A 14,000-nucleotide genomic window follows, 5' to 3' on the forward strand; every position below is an offset into this window, starting at 1 on the left:
TGTTTATATGTTTCTATAGACAGACAGATAGATAGATGATAGATAGATAGATAGATAGATAGATAGATAGATAGATAGATAGATAGATAGATAGATAGATGACAGATAGATAGATAGATAGATAGATAGATAGATAGATAGATAGATAGATAGATAGATAGATAGATAGATAGATAAAAAACCTGTGAGGCTCTTTAGGGTAAATAAAACAAATGTTTATATGTTTCTATAGACAGACAGACAGACAGACAGACAGACAGACAGACAGACAGACAGATAGATAGATAAAAACCCTTTGAGACTCTTTAGGGTAAATAAAACAAATGTTTATATGTTTCTATAGATAGAGATAGATAGATGATAGATAGATAGATAGATAGATAGATAGATAGATAGATAGATAGATAGATAGATAGATAGATAGATGATAGATGGATGGATGGATGGATGGATGGATGGATGGATGGATGGATGGATAGATAGATAGATAGATAGATAGATAGATAGATAGATAGATAGATAGATAGATAGATAGATCAACAGTAGAAACTGTGAGAGGGATCTTGGAGTCCTAGTGGACAACCATTTAAATATGAGCCAGCAGTGTGCAGCAGCTGCCAAAAAAGCCTACACAGTTCTAGGCTGTATTAACAGAGGGATACAATCAAGATCAGGTGAAGTATTAATGACAACAGGTGGAGACAATGGGCTATGGCAGTGATTCTCAACCTTGGTGAGTTTAAGCTCTATGGAGTCACCTTACTGGAGAATTCTGGGAGTTGAAGTCCATATAGTTTAAACTTGCCAAGGTTGAGACCCACTGGGTTACAATACGGGCAGGGGTGGGCAGCAGGCAGGACGGGGTGGAACGCAGTTCCACTGGCAGAAATGAAGATGTGTACACAGCTGCAGCTGACCGGCGGCAGTAATTTCCTGGATTACTGGTCTCGTCTCGGCTCTCCTTTTTTCCCCTGCTGCTGATGCGCGCTCCTCGTTTTTTCCCTCTTTCCTCCTTCCTGGCCTCAGACGAGCTTCCCTCTCTCCTGCCCAGCTCCCCTCCAAGGCCAGGAGAGCTGCACCACGCTGAAGTAGTCTGGGCTGCGGTCCTTTTCCCCTCGCGAAGCCCTCACTCTGCCCACAGCTGAGATGAAAAGGCATCGTGCAGCAATAACAGTTCCCTTGAACGATGATGATTGTTCAAGCCACTCCCACCTGGTCACATGGACGGCAATCCACTCCTACCCAGTCACATGACCATCAAGCCACACCCACAAAATAAGCCACACCCACAGTGTGGCAGTAAAATATTGGCTGCCCATTACTGAATACAGGGAACTCTGCACAGGCGTGCTGGAGCTGACATAGGGCAATGTCTCGCATGCCCTCCGATATGGCTCCATGTGCCACCTGTGGCACGCGGGCCATAGGTTCGCCATCACAGTTATAGGGTTTCCTGCCTGGGCAGGAGGTTGGACTAGAAGACCTCCAAGGTCCCTTCCAACTCTGTTATTCTATTCTATTCTCCAGAAGGTACCGTTCGCTCTCAGGTCTAACTGTTTTCATTCATGCGTACTGTTCATACCGTTCGCTCTCAGGTCTAACTGTTTTCATTCATTGTTAATGGTGAGTATTCTGAGCAGAGACAGGTTACAAGCGGTGTGCCACAGGGGTCTGTTCTGGGTCCTATTCTTTTTAATATGTTTGTGAGTGACATAGGGGAAGGTTTGGTAAGGAAGGTTTGCCTATTTGCCGATGACTCTAAAGTGTGCAATAGGGTTGATATTCCTGGAGGCGTCTGTAATATGGTAAATGATTTAGCGTTACTAGATAAATGGTCAAAGCAATGGAAACTGCAGTTAAATGTGTCCAAATGTAAAATAATGCACTTGGGGAAAAGGAATCCTCAATCTGAGTATTGTATTGGCAGTTCTGTGTTAGCAAAAACTTCAGAAGAAAAGGATTTAAGGGTAGTGATTTCTGACAGTCTCAAAATGGGTGAACAGTGCAGTCAGGCGGTAGGGAAAGCTAGTAGGATGCTTGGCTGCATAGCTAGAGGTATAACAAGCAGGAAGAGGGAGATTATGATCCCACTATATAGAGTGCTGGTGAGACCACATTTGGAGTACTGTGTTCTGTTCTGGAGGTCTCACCTACAAAAAGATATTGACAAAATTGAACGGGTCCAAAGACGGGCTACAAGAATGGTGGAAGGTCTTAAGCATAAAACATATCAGGAAAGACTTAATGAACTCAATCTGTATAGTCTGGAGGACAGAAGGAAAAGGGGGGACATGATCGAAACATTTAAATATGTTAAAGGGTTAAATAGGGTCCAGGAGGGAAGTGTTTTTAATAGGAAAGTGAACGCAAGAACAAGGGGACACAATCTGAAGTTAGTTGGGGGAAAGATCAAAAGCAACATGAGAAAATATTATTTTACTGAAAGAGTAGTAGATCCTTGGAACAAACTTCTAGCAGACATGGTAGATAAATCCACAGTAACTGAATTTAAACATGCCTGGGATAAACATATATCCATCCTAAGATAAAATACAGAAAATAGTATAAGGGCAGACTAGATGGACCATGAGGTCTTTTTCTGCCGTCAATCATCTATGTTTCTATGCAGGTGACACAGGAATTTTTTAAATCTTGTGGTCTGCGCAGCCAGCGGCGAGACCCCTACATCCAACTGGTGGCCACCAGTCCTCAGCTCAGCAACGGTGGGAAAGTTCAGACCCTCAACTTGCGTTGGAGTGCCCGAGAGGGTTACTTGTTGATACAGACCGACAAGCCCATTTACACCCCCCAGCAAAAAGGTGAGCCTACCTCACACGCAACTTACAATCACTTTGCTCTATTCTTTTTGTTTAACCTGGTTTTTTAAAAAAAAGTCTTTATTTAACAATGATACAGCTTTATGACACATTGAAATTTGACACTGTACAGTAATCAGGATTTTTGAAAACCCACATAAGCTCTCTGGTTTTAAGCTGTTTAGTTTGGATCAAAATTTGCAAGAAGGAAAAGAGTTTATAACATATTTGGGAACATGTATTCGTCTCTTTTGGATTTTTCTGAACTTTTGCAAAAATAAGCTCCAATATAAAAAGACAGCCTGAACCAATAGCATTGAAATAATAATAATAATAATAATAATAATAATAATAATAATAATAATAATAATTGGCTGGCCATTACTGATAATTATAATTATAATTATCAGTAATGGGCAGCCAATAATAATAATAATAATAATAATAATAATAATAATAATTATTATTATTATTATTATTATTATTATTATTATTATTTAGATTTGTATGCCGCCCTTCTCTGAAGTCTTGTATTTCAATGAATACCATGAATTTGATGAACCAGATTTTCCTAGGTGCATTGTTCCAGTGGGAAAAAGTCATTACCTTGTCACCAATTCAACCGACTCATTTTAACTGGATAATAATAATAATAATAATAATAATAATAATAATAATAATTTATTAGATTTGTATGCCGCCCCTCTCCGTGGATTCGGAGCGGCTCACAACAAAATAACACAGTATAACAAATCTAATATTAAAAAGCATTTAAAACCCCAACATTAAAACCATGCAACACAATCATTCCATGCATAAACTATATATGCCTGGGGGTATCTTAATTCCCCCATGCCTGGAGACATAGGTGGGTCTTTAGCAATTTATGAAAGGCAAGGAGGGTGGGGGCAGTTCTAATCGCTGGGGGGAGTTGATTCCAAAGGGCTGGGGCTGCCACAGAGAAGGTTTATTTATTATTTATTTTTTAATTATTATTTGGATTTGTATGCCGCCCCTCTCCGAAGACTCGGGGCGGCTCACAACAAGTGAAACAAATCATAATAATCCAATTAATTAAAATATTTAAAGATTTAAAAAACCCCATATACTAACAGACACACACACAAGCATACCATGTATAAGGTTCTCCCCCTGGGGCCTGCCAACCGACATTGTTTAGTTGACGAGACCCGGAGAAGGCCAACTCTGTGGGACCTAATTGGTCGCTGGGATTCGTGCAGCAGAAGACGGTTCCGGAGGTATTCTGGTCCGATGCCATGCTATGCAGGAAGAAATATATACTGCTCAAAATAAATAAATAAAGGGAACACTTAAACAAAACAACATAACTCCAAGTAAATCAAACTTCTGTGAAATCAAACTGTCCACTTAGGAAGCAACACTGATTGACAATCAATTTCACATGCTGTTGTGCACATTCAACTTTGTACAGAACATAATATTCAATGAGAATATTTCATTCATTCAGATCTAGGATGTGTTCTTTGAGTGTCCTCTTTATTTTTTTTGGAGCAGTATATATTCACTTTCCAATGACTGAGGCTGTGCAATTACAGGTGGTCATTGACTTACAACTGTTCATTTAGTGACAGTTCGAAGTTACAGCAGCACTGAAAAAAGTTACTTCTGGCTGTTTTTCACACAACCATGACAGACAGCATCTCCATGGTCACATGATCAAAATTCTGGCGCTTGGGAACTGTTTCATATTTATCACAGCTGCTGTTTCCTGGGTCACATGATCCCCTTTTGAGACTTTATTCTAAGAAGGAAAGTCAATAGGGAAGACAGATTCACTCAACAAGTGCTATTGCTAACATGTTGTAAGCCGCCCTGAGTCTAAGGAGAAGGGCAGCATAAAAATCGAATGAATGAATGAATGAACGTTCGAACAAACCAACCAACCAACCAACAAACAAACAACCCGGTTACTAATTTACCTTTTCCCCCCATGTATAAGACAAACCCTTTTCCTCCCTAAAAGAGGGTGGAAATGTCGGTGCATCTTACGCACCGAATACAGCCATTTTTGGCCTCCCCAAGTCCTGCCCCCGCATCCCATTTTTATGATAAATTGTCCTGTTTTTCACAAAAATTGGGTGCACAGAGTGTTTGGGAGGCTTGCAGAGTACTCCTGGGGGCTGGGGGAAGGCAAAAACACCCCCGTTTTTGCAAAAAAAAAAAAAACCCAGGCTAAAAATGGGGCAATTTTTTGCAAAAATGGGAGCGTTTTTCCCCTTCCCCCAGGAAAAACAGGGTCCCCTGTCCCCAGGAGGCCCTCTGGAGACAAGAAATGGCCTGTTTCCCAACTTCTGGTGGGCCCGGTAGACTCCTTTTCACTCTCTCCAGGCTCCAAAGGCTTCTCAGGAGCTGGGAGAGGGTAAAAATGCCCCCCCAGCCCCTGGAGGCTCTCTGGAAGCCAAAAACACCTTCCTAGAGCCTCTGTGCGAGCCAAAAATCAGCTGGCCGGCACATACATGCACGTTGGAGCTGTGCTAGGGCAACTGCTCAGGTGCCGGCAGATATGGTTCCGCGTGCTACCTGTGGCACTGTGCCATAGGTTCGCCATCACTGTTTTAGGCAAAACTAGAACTTGCAGTCTCCTGCCTTCTAACCTGGTGCCTTCATCACTAGTTGTCATTAGTAAATAATGAAATAACCTGGTTTCATAAGGGAGGGAGCACCTCCCTTATGAAACTAGGTTGCAACGCCTTGGTCTCTTCAGCCTTGAAAGACGGCGTTTAAGGGGTGACTTGATCGAAGTGTATAAAATCATGCATGGGATAGAAAAGGTGGATAGGGAAAAATTCTTTTTTCTATCACACAATATTAGGACGAGGGGGCACTCCCTAAAGCTCATAGGTAAGAAAGCGAGGGCAAATAAAGGGAAATATTTCTTCACCCAGGGGGTTGTTGGTTTATAGAATTCACTTCCAGATGAGGCTGTTACAGCTTTCAGCCTTGATAGCTTCAAGGCAGGATTAGACAGATTCATGGATGCCAAGTGTATTGGTGGTTATTGAAACAGATGTCCATGTGCCACCTCTATGTTGGTTGAGGCAGGCAGGATTCCCTTGAGTGCCATTTGTTGGGGGTCAAGGGAAAGGGAGGGTCTTGCCTTTTCTTTCTGTTCAAGATCCCCATGGACAATTGGTGGGCCACTGTATTACACAGAATTCTGGACTCGATGGGCTTTGGCCTGATTCAGCATGGCTCTTCTCATGTTCTTATGTTCTAAATCTCCAGATCAACTCAAGGTGGTGTCTTCAACCTTGGGCATTTAAGACTTGGGGAATTCTGGGAGTTGAAGTCCACAAGTCTTAAAATGCCCAAGGTTGAAGACCTATGGTGTAGATACAATACTTAATGATCAATACTTAATGTTGGTTATGACCTATAAGGCCCTTCATGGCATCGGACCAGAATATCTCCGGGACCGCCTTCTGCCACACAAATCCCAGCCACCGGTTAGGTCCCACAGAGTTGGCCTTCTCCGGGTCCCGTCGACTAAACAATGTCATTTGGCGGGACCCAGGGGAAGAGCCTTCTCTGTGGTGGCCCCGGCCCTCTGGAACCAACTCCCCCCAGAGATCAGAATTGCCCCTACCCTCCTTGCCTTTCGTAAACTTCTCAAAACCCACCTCTGCCGTCAGGCATGGGGGAATTGAAATATCTTTCCCAGGCCTATATAATTTATGTATGGTGTGTTGTGTGCATGTTTTTTAAATTATGGGTTTTTAACTTTGTACTATTAGATTTGTATTGTACATTGTTTCTATCACTGCTGTGAGCCGCCCCGAGTCTACAGAGATGGGTGGCATACAAATTTAATAAATAAATAAATAAATAAATAAATAAATAAATAAATAAATAAATACATACATACATACATACATACATACATACATACATACATACATACATAAATCCCAATGTCCTAATTTCCCCACTACAACCACCCTGTAAGGTAGGTTCTGGATTTGTCTTAGCACCTCACTTCCTTCTTTCTCCTAAACTCCACTTTCCTTTGTTTATTCCAGTGTACCTCCGAGTCTTCCCTCTGGATCACAAGTTACGGCCCACCAATAATCCCGTTGTTATCACTGTGAAGGTAATGAGCAAGAGAATTCAATTAAAATGCAGTGAAGCAGAACCTGATAAAACGTTTTTTTAAAAAAAGAATATACTAACTGGAGCATTATACATGGGAAACTTGCTACTTTTAACAGCCTTTGCTTTACAAAATTCACTCACTGTGTTCCTGTTTCGCTCCCTCAGAATCCACGAGGATTCCAGGTCAAGAAGATTGAACGCACCGCAGTTAGATCTGTCATAAATGACCATCTGACAATTCCTGATGTGGCTGAGTAAGTCAGTGATTTTCAACCTTTTTTGAGCCGCGGCACATTTTTTACATTTACGAAATCCTGGGGCACATTGAGCGGGGCGGGGGGGGGGGGGGCTAAAAAAAGTTTGGACAAAAAAATTCTCTCTTTCTCCCTTCCTTCCTCTTTCTTTCTCTCTCTCTATCCCTCTTTCTTTCTCTTCCTTCCTTCTTCTCTTTTTTGCTCTCTTTCTCTCCCTCCTTACCTCCCTCTATGTCTTTCTCTCTCTCTCCTTCCCTCCCTCTCTTTCTTTCTCTCTCTTGCTCTCTCTCTTGTTTTCTTTCTCTTGTTCTCTTGTTCTCTCTCTCTTGCTTTCTCTCTCTCTTGTTTTCTCTCACTCACTCGCTCTTTCTCTCTCTTGCTTTCTTTCTCTCTCTCTCTTGCTTTCTTTCTCTTTTTCTCTCTCTCTCTTTCTTTCTCTCTCTCTCTCTCTCTTGCTTTCTTTCTCTTTTTTTCTCTCTCTCTTGCTTTCTTTCTCTCTCTCTCTCTTTCTTTCTTTCTTTCTCTTTTTTTCTCTCTCTCTTGCTTTCTTTCTCTCTCTGAGCTTCGCGGCACACCTGACCATGTCTCACGGCACACTGGTTGAAAAACACTGAAGTAAGTTTCACTAAAGATTGCGACTTCCAGCTTTTCCCGAAACACAAATGCAGCGATGTTGAAGGGTAAAATTGGAATTTTTACTCTAGTCTGGCAGTCCTAAACCACGCAATTGTTTCAGATGTATTTCATCGCTTACTATTCAATTCGGCATTCTACTTGCCCCATTCTCATTGTTGTGCTAGGAGACTTTTAGGACCTGGATGGGAAAAAGAAGACTTAGATTCACTGTCTCAAGTCTACCTGGGTTGGGGAAGTTTCTGATGTTTGTGTTATTTAAGGCAAGAGTCCCCAACTCTGAGCCTTAGCCAGTGATGGGCTGCCAAACTTTTTACTGCCACACTGTGGGCATGGCTTATTTTGTAGGTGTGTCATGTGACCAGGTGGGAGTGGCTTGACAATCATGTGACCGGGAGAGGCTTAAAGGTCATGTGACTTGGTGGGAGTGACTTACTGACCAAGAAAAGTTTTCAAATAGGTGCTTGGACTCCTTTTCAGTTGATTAAGTCACATTATTCGACAAACGACAGACAGCATTATTTGTTGAGGAGCACAGAAACATTTTAAGGTTTTGTACTGAACTCACAAGGTTCAGAATGATCACAGATTAGGCAAGAAGCTCAATTTTTCTTAATTGCTTTGAAAGTTCAGTTCTAGATCATGATTAAAATGATTAAAGCATTTATGTGTAAAAAGTAAAAAATACTTTCTCATGTTGCTTTTGATCTTTCCCGCAACTAACTTCAGATTGTGTCCCCTTGTTCTTGTGTTCACTTTTTAATAGACTCGGGGCGGCTCCCAACAATAATAAAACAATATTACAATGAAACAAATCTGATATTAAAAACATTTAAAACCACATCATTTAAAACCATAAAAGACTAGATGGATCATGAGGTCTTTTTCTGCCGTCAGTCTTCTATGTTTCTATACTATTTGATTATTTCCTATTTTAAAAGTAATTAAGGATCATACTAAGGTACTAGAGAAGGAAAGACAACAAAAAAACTATTAAGTATTCAATAAGTAGCGCATAAACTTATTACCCCCACTGTGTCCTCCTCCTTGGGGGCAGCAGCCCATTACTCACCTTAGCCCACTACTGGGCTGTGGCGTATTTGGAACTGGGACACACAAGTGGTGGGCAAGTGCATGCACACAGCATCTCTAGCCCACCGCTTGTGCAAGCTGAGCTGTGTGCGCATGAGTCTGTGGGCCAATCCGCCACTCGTGAGGCTCGGTTCCCCTCTCCCTTCCGAGCCACACCACCAAGCCACTAAATTTGGGGAACGCTAATCTTAAAAAACTTTTGGATACAAACGGTCCCCAACTTACAACTGGTGACATTGGCAACTATTCAAGGGTACGGCTGACTTCAAAAGAGGTACAGTGATACCTTGTCTTACGAACTTAATTGGTTCCGGGAGGAGGTTCGTAAGGTGAAAAGTTCGTAAGACAATGTTTCCCATAGGAATCAATGGAAAACCGATTAATGTGTGCAAGCCCAAAATTTACCCCATTTTTAAACCAAAGTGCCTGTTTTTGCACTGGTGGGATTCCCCTGAAGCTCCCCTCCATGGGAAACCCCACTTCTGGACTTCCGCATTTTTGCGATACTGTAGGGAAATCCCAGGATCGCAAAAATGGGCACTCCATTGGCAACAGAAGTCTGGAGGTGGGGTTTCCCAGCGAGGAAAACCTCAGTGAAATTGCACCATTGCAAAAACACAGAAGTCTGGTGGTGGGGTTTCGAGGACTTCCGTGTTTTTGCGATGGTGCGATTTTGCTGAGGTTTCCCTCGCTGGGAAACCCCAACTCCGGACTTCTGTTGCCAGCGGAGCGCCTGTTTTTGTGATCCTGGGATTCCCTTCCTGGAATTCCCCTGCAGCATCGCAAAAATGCGGAAGTCAGGAGGTGGGGTTTCCCATGCAGTTGAGCCTCAGGGGAATCCCAGGATCGCAAAAAAGGGTGCTCCGGTGGCAACAGAAGTCCAAAGGCGGGGCATCCCACCAGTGGTGGTGGGTTCGTAAGGTGAAAAAAGTTCGTAAGAAGAGACAAGAAAAATCCAAACCCCGGGTTCGTATCTCAAAATGTTTGTATGACAAGGGGTTTGTATGACAAGGTACCGCTGTACTTACATTTCTATACACAACCAATGTTTCCCTTTTGTTCTTGTTTCTCTCCTATTCAGGCCTGGCATTTGGACTATCACGGCTCAGTTTATCCACGCACAGGGTTACAACACTACCACAGAGTTTGAGGTGAAAAAATATGGTAGGTTCTGAGATAGCTGCACCCTGGTTCTGTCCCCAAATATACACAGGAGACTTTTTTTTCCCTGTCCACAATAAATGCTCGGCTAATCCCCAGTCCCTGAGATGGAAGGAAACTATATATATCTCCGAGTTGTCGGAGAGACTAAACTAAAAATGTTTGGTACTATTTATTTATTTATTTTATTTTATTTGACTTCTGTGCCGCCCAATCCCGAGAGATTCAGTGTGGCTTGCAACAATATAAAATTGCCCTATAAAATTACCAACAACAATAAAAAGAAGTCAAGAAAAAGAACAATCTAAATTCTGAAACCCAGCTAAAACTCGTAATAGAGCAACTCAACAACACATGTACATACCATTCATACCAAATCATATTCATACAGGTGGTCAAGCTGGATGTTGATTTAGGGCCCCCAGGCCTGCCGGCATAGCCAGGTCTTCATGGCCTTATGAAAAGCCAGCAGGGTGGGAGCAGTGCGGACATTGGGGGGGAGAAGGCCCTCCCCCCAGGTCCCGCCAGTCTTGGCTGATGGGACCTGGAGGAGGCCAGCTCTGTGTGCTCTAATTCAGTGTTTCCCAACCTTGGCAACTTGAAGATATTTGGACTTCAACTCCCAGAATTCCCCAGCCAGCAAATGCTGGCTGGGGAATTCTGGGAGTTGAAGTCCAGATATCTTCAAGTTGCCAAGGTTGGGAAACACTGCTCTAACTGGTCTCTGGGAGGTATGTGGCAAGAGATGGTCCCATAGATAATCTTAGAGAATCCACAACTTCTGGAGACAAGTTGTTCCACCGGTTAATTATTCTAACCGGAAATATCTCCTTAGTTCTAAGTTGCTTCTCTCCTTGATTAGTTTCCTTTCATTGTTTCTTATCCCACCTTCTGTCGCTTTAGAGAATAGTTTGACTCTTTTCTTTGTGGCAGCTCCTTAGATGTGGGAATATTATCATCATGTCAGTCCTGCTCCTTTTCATTTAGTCTTTTCATTAAAGAAGAGAATATTTATAGCCCAGGTTTGAACTATGGAGCCCTCAGTGGTCTCTGTGTCATCATCCAAGATGGCGGCACTCTGAACTTGATTGTTTGCTAGCAGACATTTTATTACCTGACTAGGTAACATCATCAGTGGTAATGAGTGTGAGATTTGCTCCCTGCTTATGTACAGTGGTTTGCCCTGCCAGTGTTATTGGGCATGTTTGGTTTTCTCCTTGATGGTTCCTTGATTGTTTTCTGTTTGAACAGAAACAGGAGCAAAGTATTTATTATTATTATTATTATTATTATTATTATTATTATTTATTTAATTTTATTAGATTTGTATGCCACCCCTCTCTGAGGACTCGGAGCGAATCACAACAACAACAACAAAACACAATACAACGAATACAAATCCAATATTTAAAAACAGTGTAAAAACCCTTATAAAAAAACAATCATACAACCCAAATAAACCATGCATTGACCTCAATAGATAAAGGGTATGTTAATTTCCCCAAGCCTGGTGACATAGGTGGGTTTTCAAAAGTTTACGAAAGGCAAGGAGAGTGGGGGCTGTCCTTATCTCTGGGTGAAGTTGATTCCAGAGGGCCAGGGCCACCACAGAGAAGGCTCTTCCCATGGGCCCCGCCAGACGGCATTGTTTAGTCGACAGGACCCGGAGAAGGCCTACTCTGTGGGACCTAATCAGTTGCTGAGATTCGTGCGGCAGAAGGTGGTCCCAGAGGTATTCTGGTCCGACGCCATGTAGGGCTTTATAGGTCATAACCAACACTTTGAATTGAGACCGGAAACTGATCGGCAGCCAGTGCAGGTATTGTTTTTATGCAGATCAAAGGTACAGTATGGATGATGGTGGTGAAACTCAAATTTCTATCTCTTCCTTTCCCTCATCAGTCCTGCCTCATTTTGAGGTGAAGATTATCCCAGAACAGAAATATATCCTGGTCACTGGACAGGAAACATCTAATTTGAAAATTGACATTCGGGCTAAGTAAGCAACTCCTTCCTTCTTATTCAATGGATTCACTAACCGCGATATGTTCAGACTACTAAAGTTTTCAGAAATAGCTGCAATCCAAAGTAAGGCAACGGACAACTTCAAGCATGAAATGGAGGCAGCTTTGGGGGAGTTGAATTGTCACTCTCATCATAAGTCTAGAAAAAAAATTGATGCAAAATAGGTCAGATGGTTCTCTAAATTTTAGATGACAACATCGTGGGTGTTATGGTGGAATGTGAAATGGGAGGGGAGGGGAAGGGAAGGGAAGGCAGATATATTTTTAGAAAAAAATTGGAATAAAGATACAACGACACAAAACATATGGGATACAACAAAAGCCTTTGTTAGAGGGGTAACAATAGCATATATGAGTAAAAAAAATAAAAATAAAAATAAGCAAATGAGGGAAAACCAAAAAGAACTAGAGAAGATAGAAGCTGAGTGTATAAAAGACCCAGAAAATGTGGAAATAAAAGAAAAAAGGGAAATAATTAAACATAAGATAAATTTGATAGTACAGGAGGAGATAGCCCCAAAAATAAGATCCGTAAAACAGAATTATTTCGAACATGCGAACAAGCCAGGAAGGTGGCTAGCATATAAAATTAAAAAGCAAACTGAAAAGAAATATATTCAACAATTAGAAGATGAAAGAGGAGAAAAACAATTTGATATAGAAGAAAAAAAAAGATAATCCAAAACTACTTCTAACGATTATATGGGAAGGATGAAATAAAAAAAGAAGATATAGATTCGTATTTAAATGAGGTTGAAATACTACAAATATCTGAAACTAATATAGATAGGAAAAGAAAGGAAAGGAAAGGAAAGGAGATAGGTTTGTGGATTGATGGAAGGAAAGAAGGAAAGGAAAAGGAAAGGAAAAGAGGAATGTGTGTGTATTGATTGAAGGAAAGGGAAGGGGAGGTTTGTTTGTTTATCAAACCATTATAAATAAAACATTAGAAAAGTAATGATAAAAAGTAATGATAGAAGACAATAGAACAGTAGGACAGAGACGGTAGGCACAATGGTGCGCTTATGCACACCCCTCTTAGAAAGGGAGAGAGGTCAATTGTACATAGTCTAAGGTTAAAGGTTTTCGGGTTAGGAGTAGAAACCACAGAGTCCGGTAGTGCATTCCAGGCGATGATTACTCTATTGCTGAAGTGGTATTTTTTGCAATCTAGTTTAAAGCAGTTTAATATTTCTAGTATCTTGTTCTGTGAGTATCTTAAAGGTTATACTGCAAAAAGGGAGTGTGTTATAACATTGTTTGGTCAAAGAAAACTACCAGCAGCCATAGGGCATAATTCTAACTATCCAGCAGGAAATTTCTAATGCTGGAAAAGATGGAAGGAAAGAGAAGAAGCAAACAACCAAAAGTGAACAGTTATAGTGGTGACGGAAACACAGTTGCAAAAGCTGAAGAACCAGGTTGAGGGCAGATCCCCATGGAGAAAAATCTTACCATGGGGTTGCTAAGAGGCAATATCAACATGATATCACATGATCATTCAGAAAGATCATTACAGGATGTGCAGTAGATTGAAGGCAACATCATGAGGATGCAGCAGAGGGAACCTTTTTATTTATTTATTTAAATTTAATTTAAATTTAATTTAAATTTAATTTAAATTTAATTTAAATTTATTTAAATTTATCAAAAAAAATTATTTATTTATTTATTTATTTATTATTATTATTATTATTATTTATTTATTTATTCATTCATTCATTCATTCATTCATTCATTCATTTATTTATTTATTAGATTTGTATGCCGCCCCTCTCCGTAGACTCGGGGCGGCTCACAACGATAACAAGAACAATGTAAAAAAGCAAATCTAATAATTTAAAAAACACTAAAAACCCCATTATTAAAAGCAAACACACACACAA

General features: G+C 41.1%; 1 protein-coding gene across 1 annotated transcript in view; it reads left to right on the forward strand.

Moving 5' to 3' along the window:
* Positions 1-14,000, forward strand: part of LOC139163096 (complement C4-B-like) — a 129,419-nt gene that overhangs the window by 18,096 nt on the left and 97,323 nt on the right. The window contains exons 3-7 of the mRNA XM_070744036.1: positions 2,630-2,819; positions 6,878-6,948; positions 7,116-7,204; positions 10,011-10,093; positions 11,993-12,089. Of these exons, the coding sequence (XP_070600137.1) occupies positions 2,630-2,819; positions 6,878-6,948; positions 7,116-7,204; positions 10,011-10,093; positions 11,993-12,089 (530 nt within the window). The remainder of the gene's footprint in view (positions 1-2,629; positions 2,820-6,877; positions 6,949-7,115; positions 7,205-10,010; positions 10,094-11,992; positions 12,090-14,000) is intronic.

Source organism: Erythrolamprus reginae, chromosome 2, assembly GCF_031021105.1.
Source record: "Erythrolamprus reginae isolate rEryReg1 chromosome 2, rEryReg1.hap1, whole genome shotgun sequence".
NCBI classification, from domain to species: Eukaryota; Metazoa; Chordata; class Lepidosauria; order Squamata; family Dipsadidae; genus Erythrolamprus; species Erythrolamprus reginae.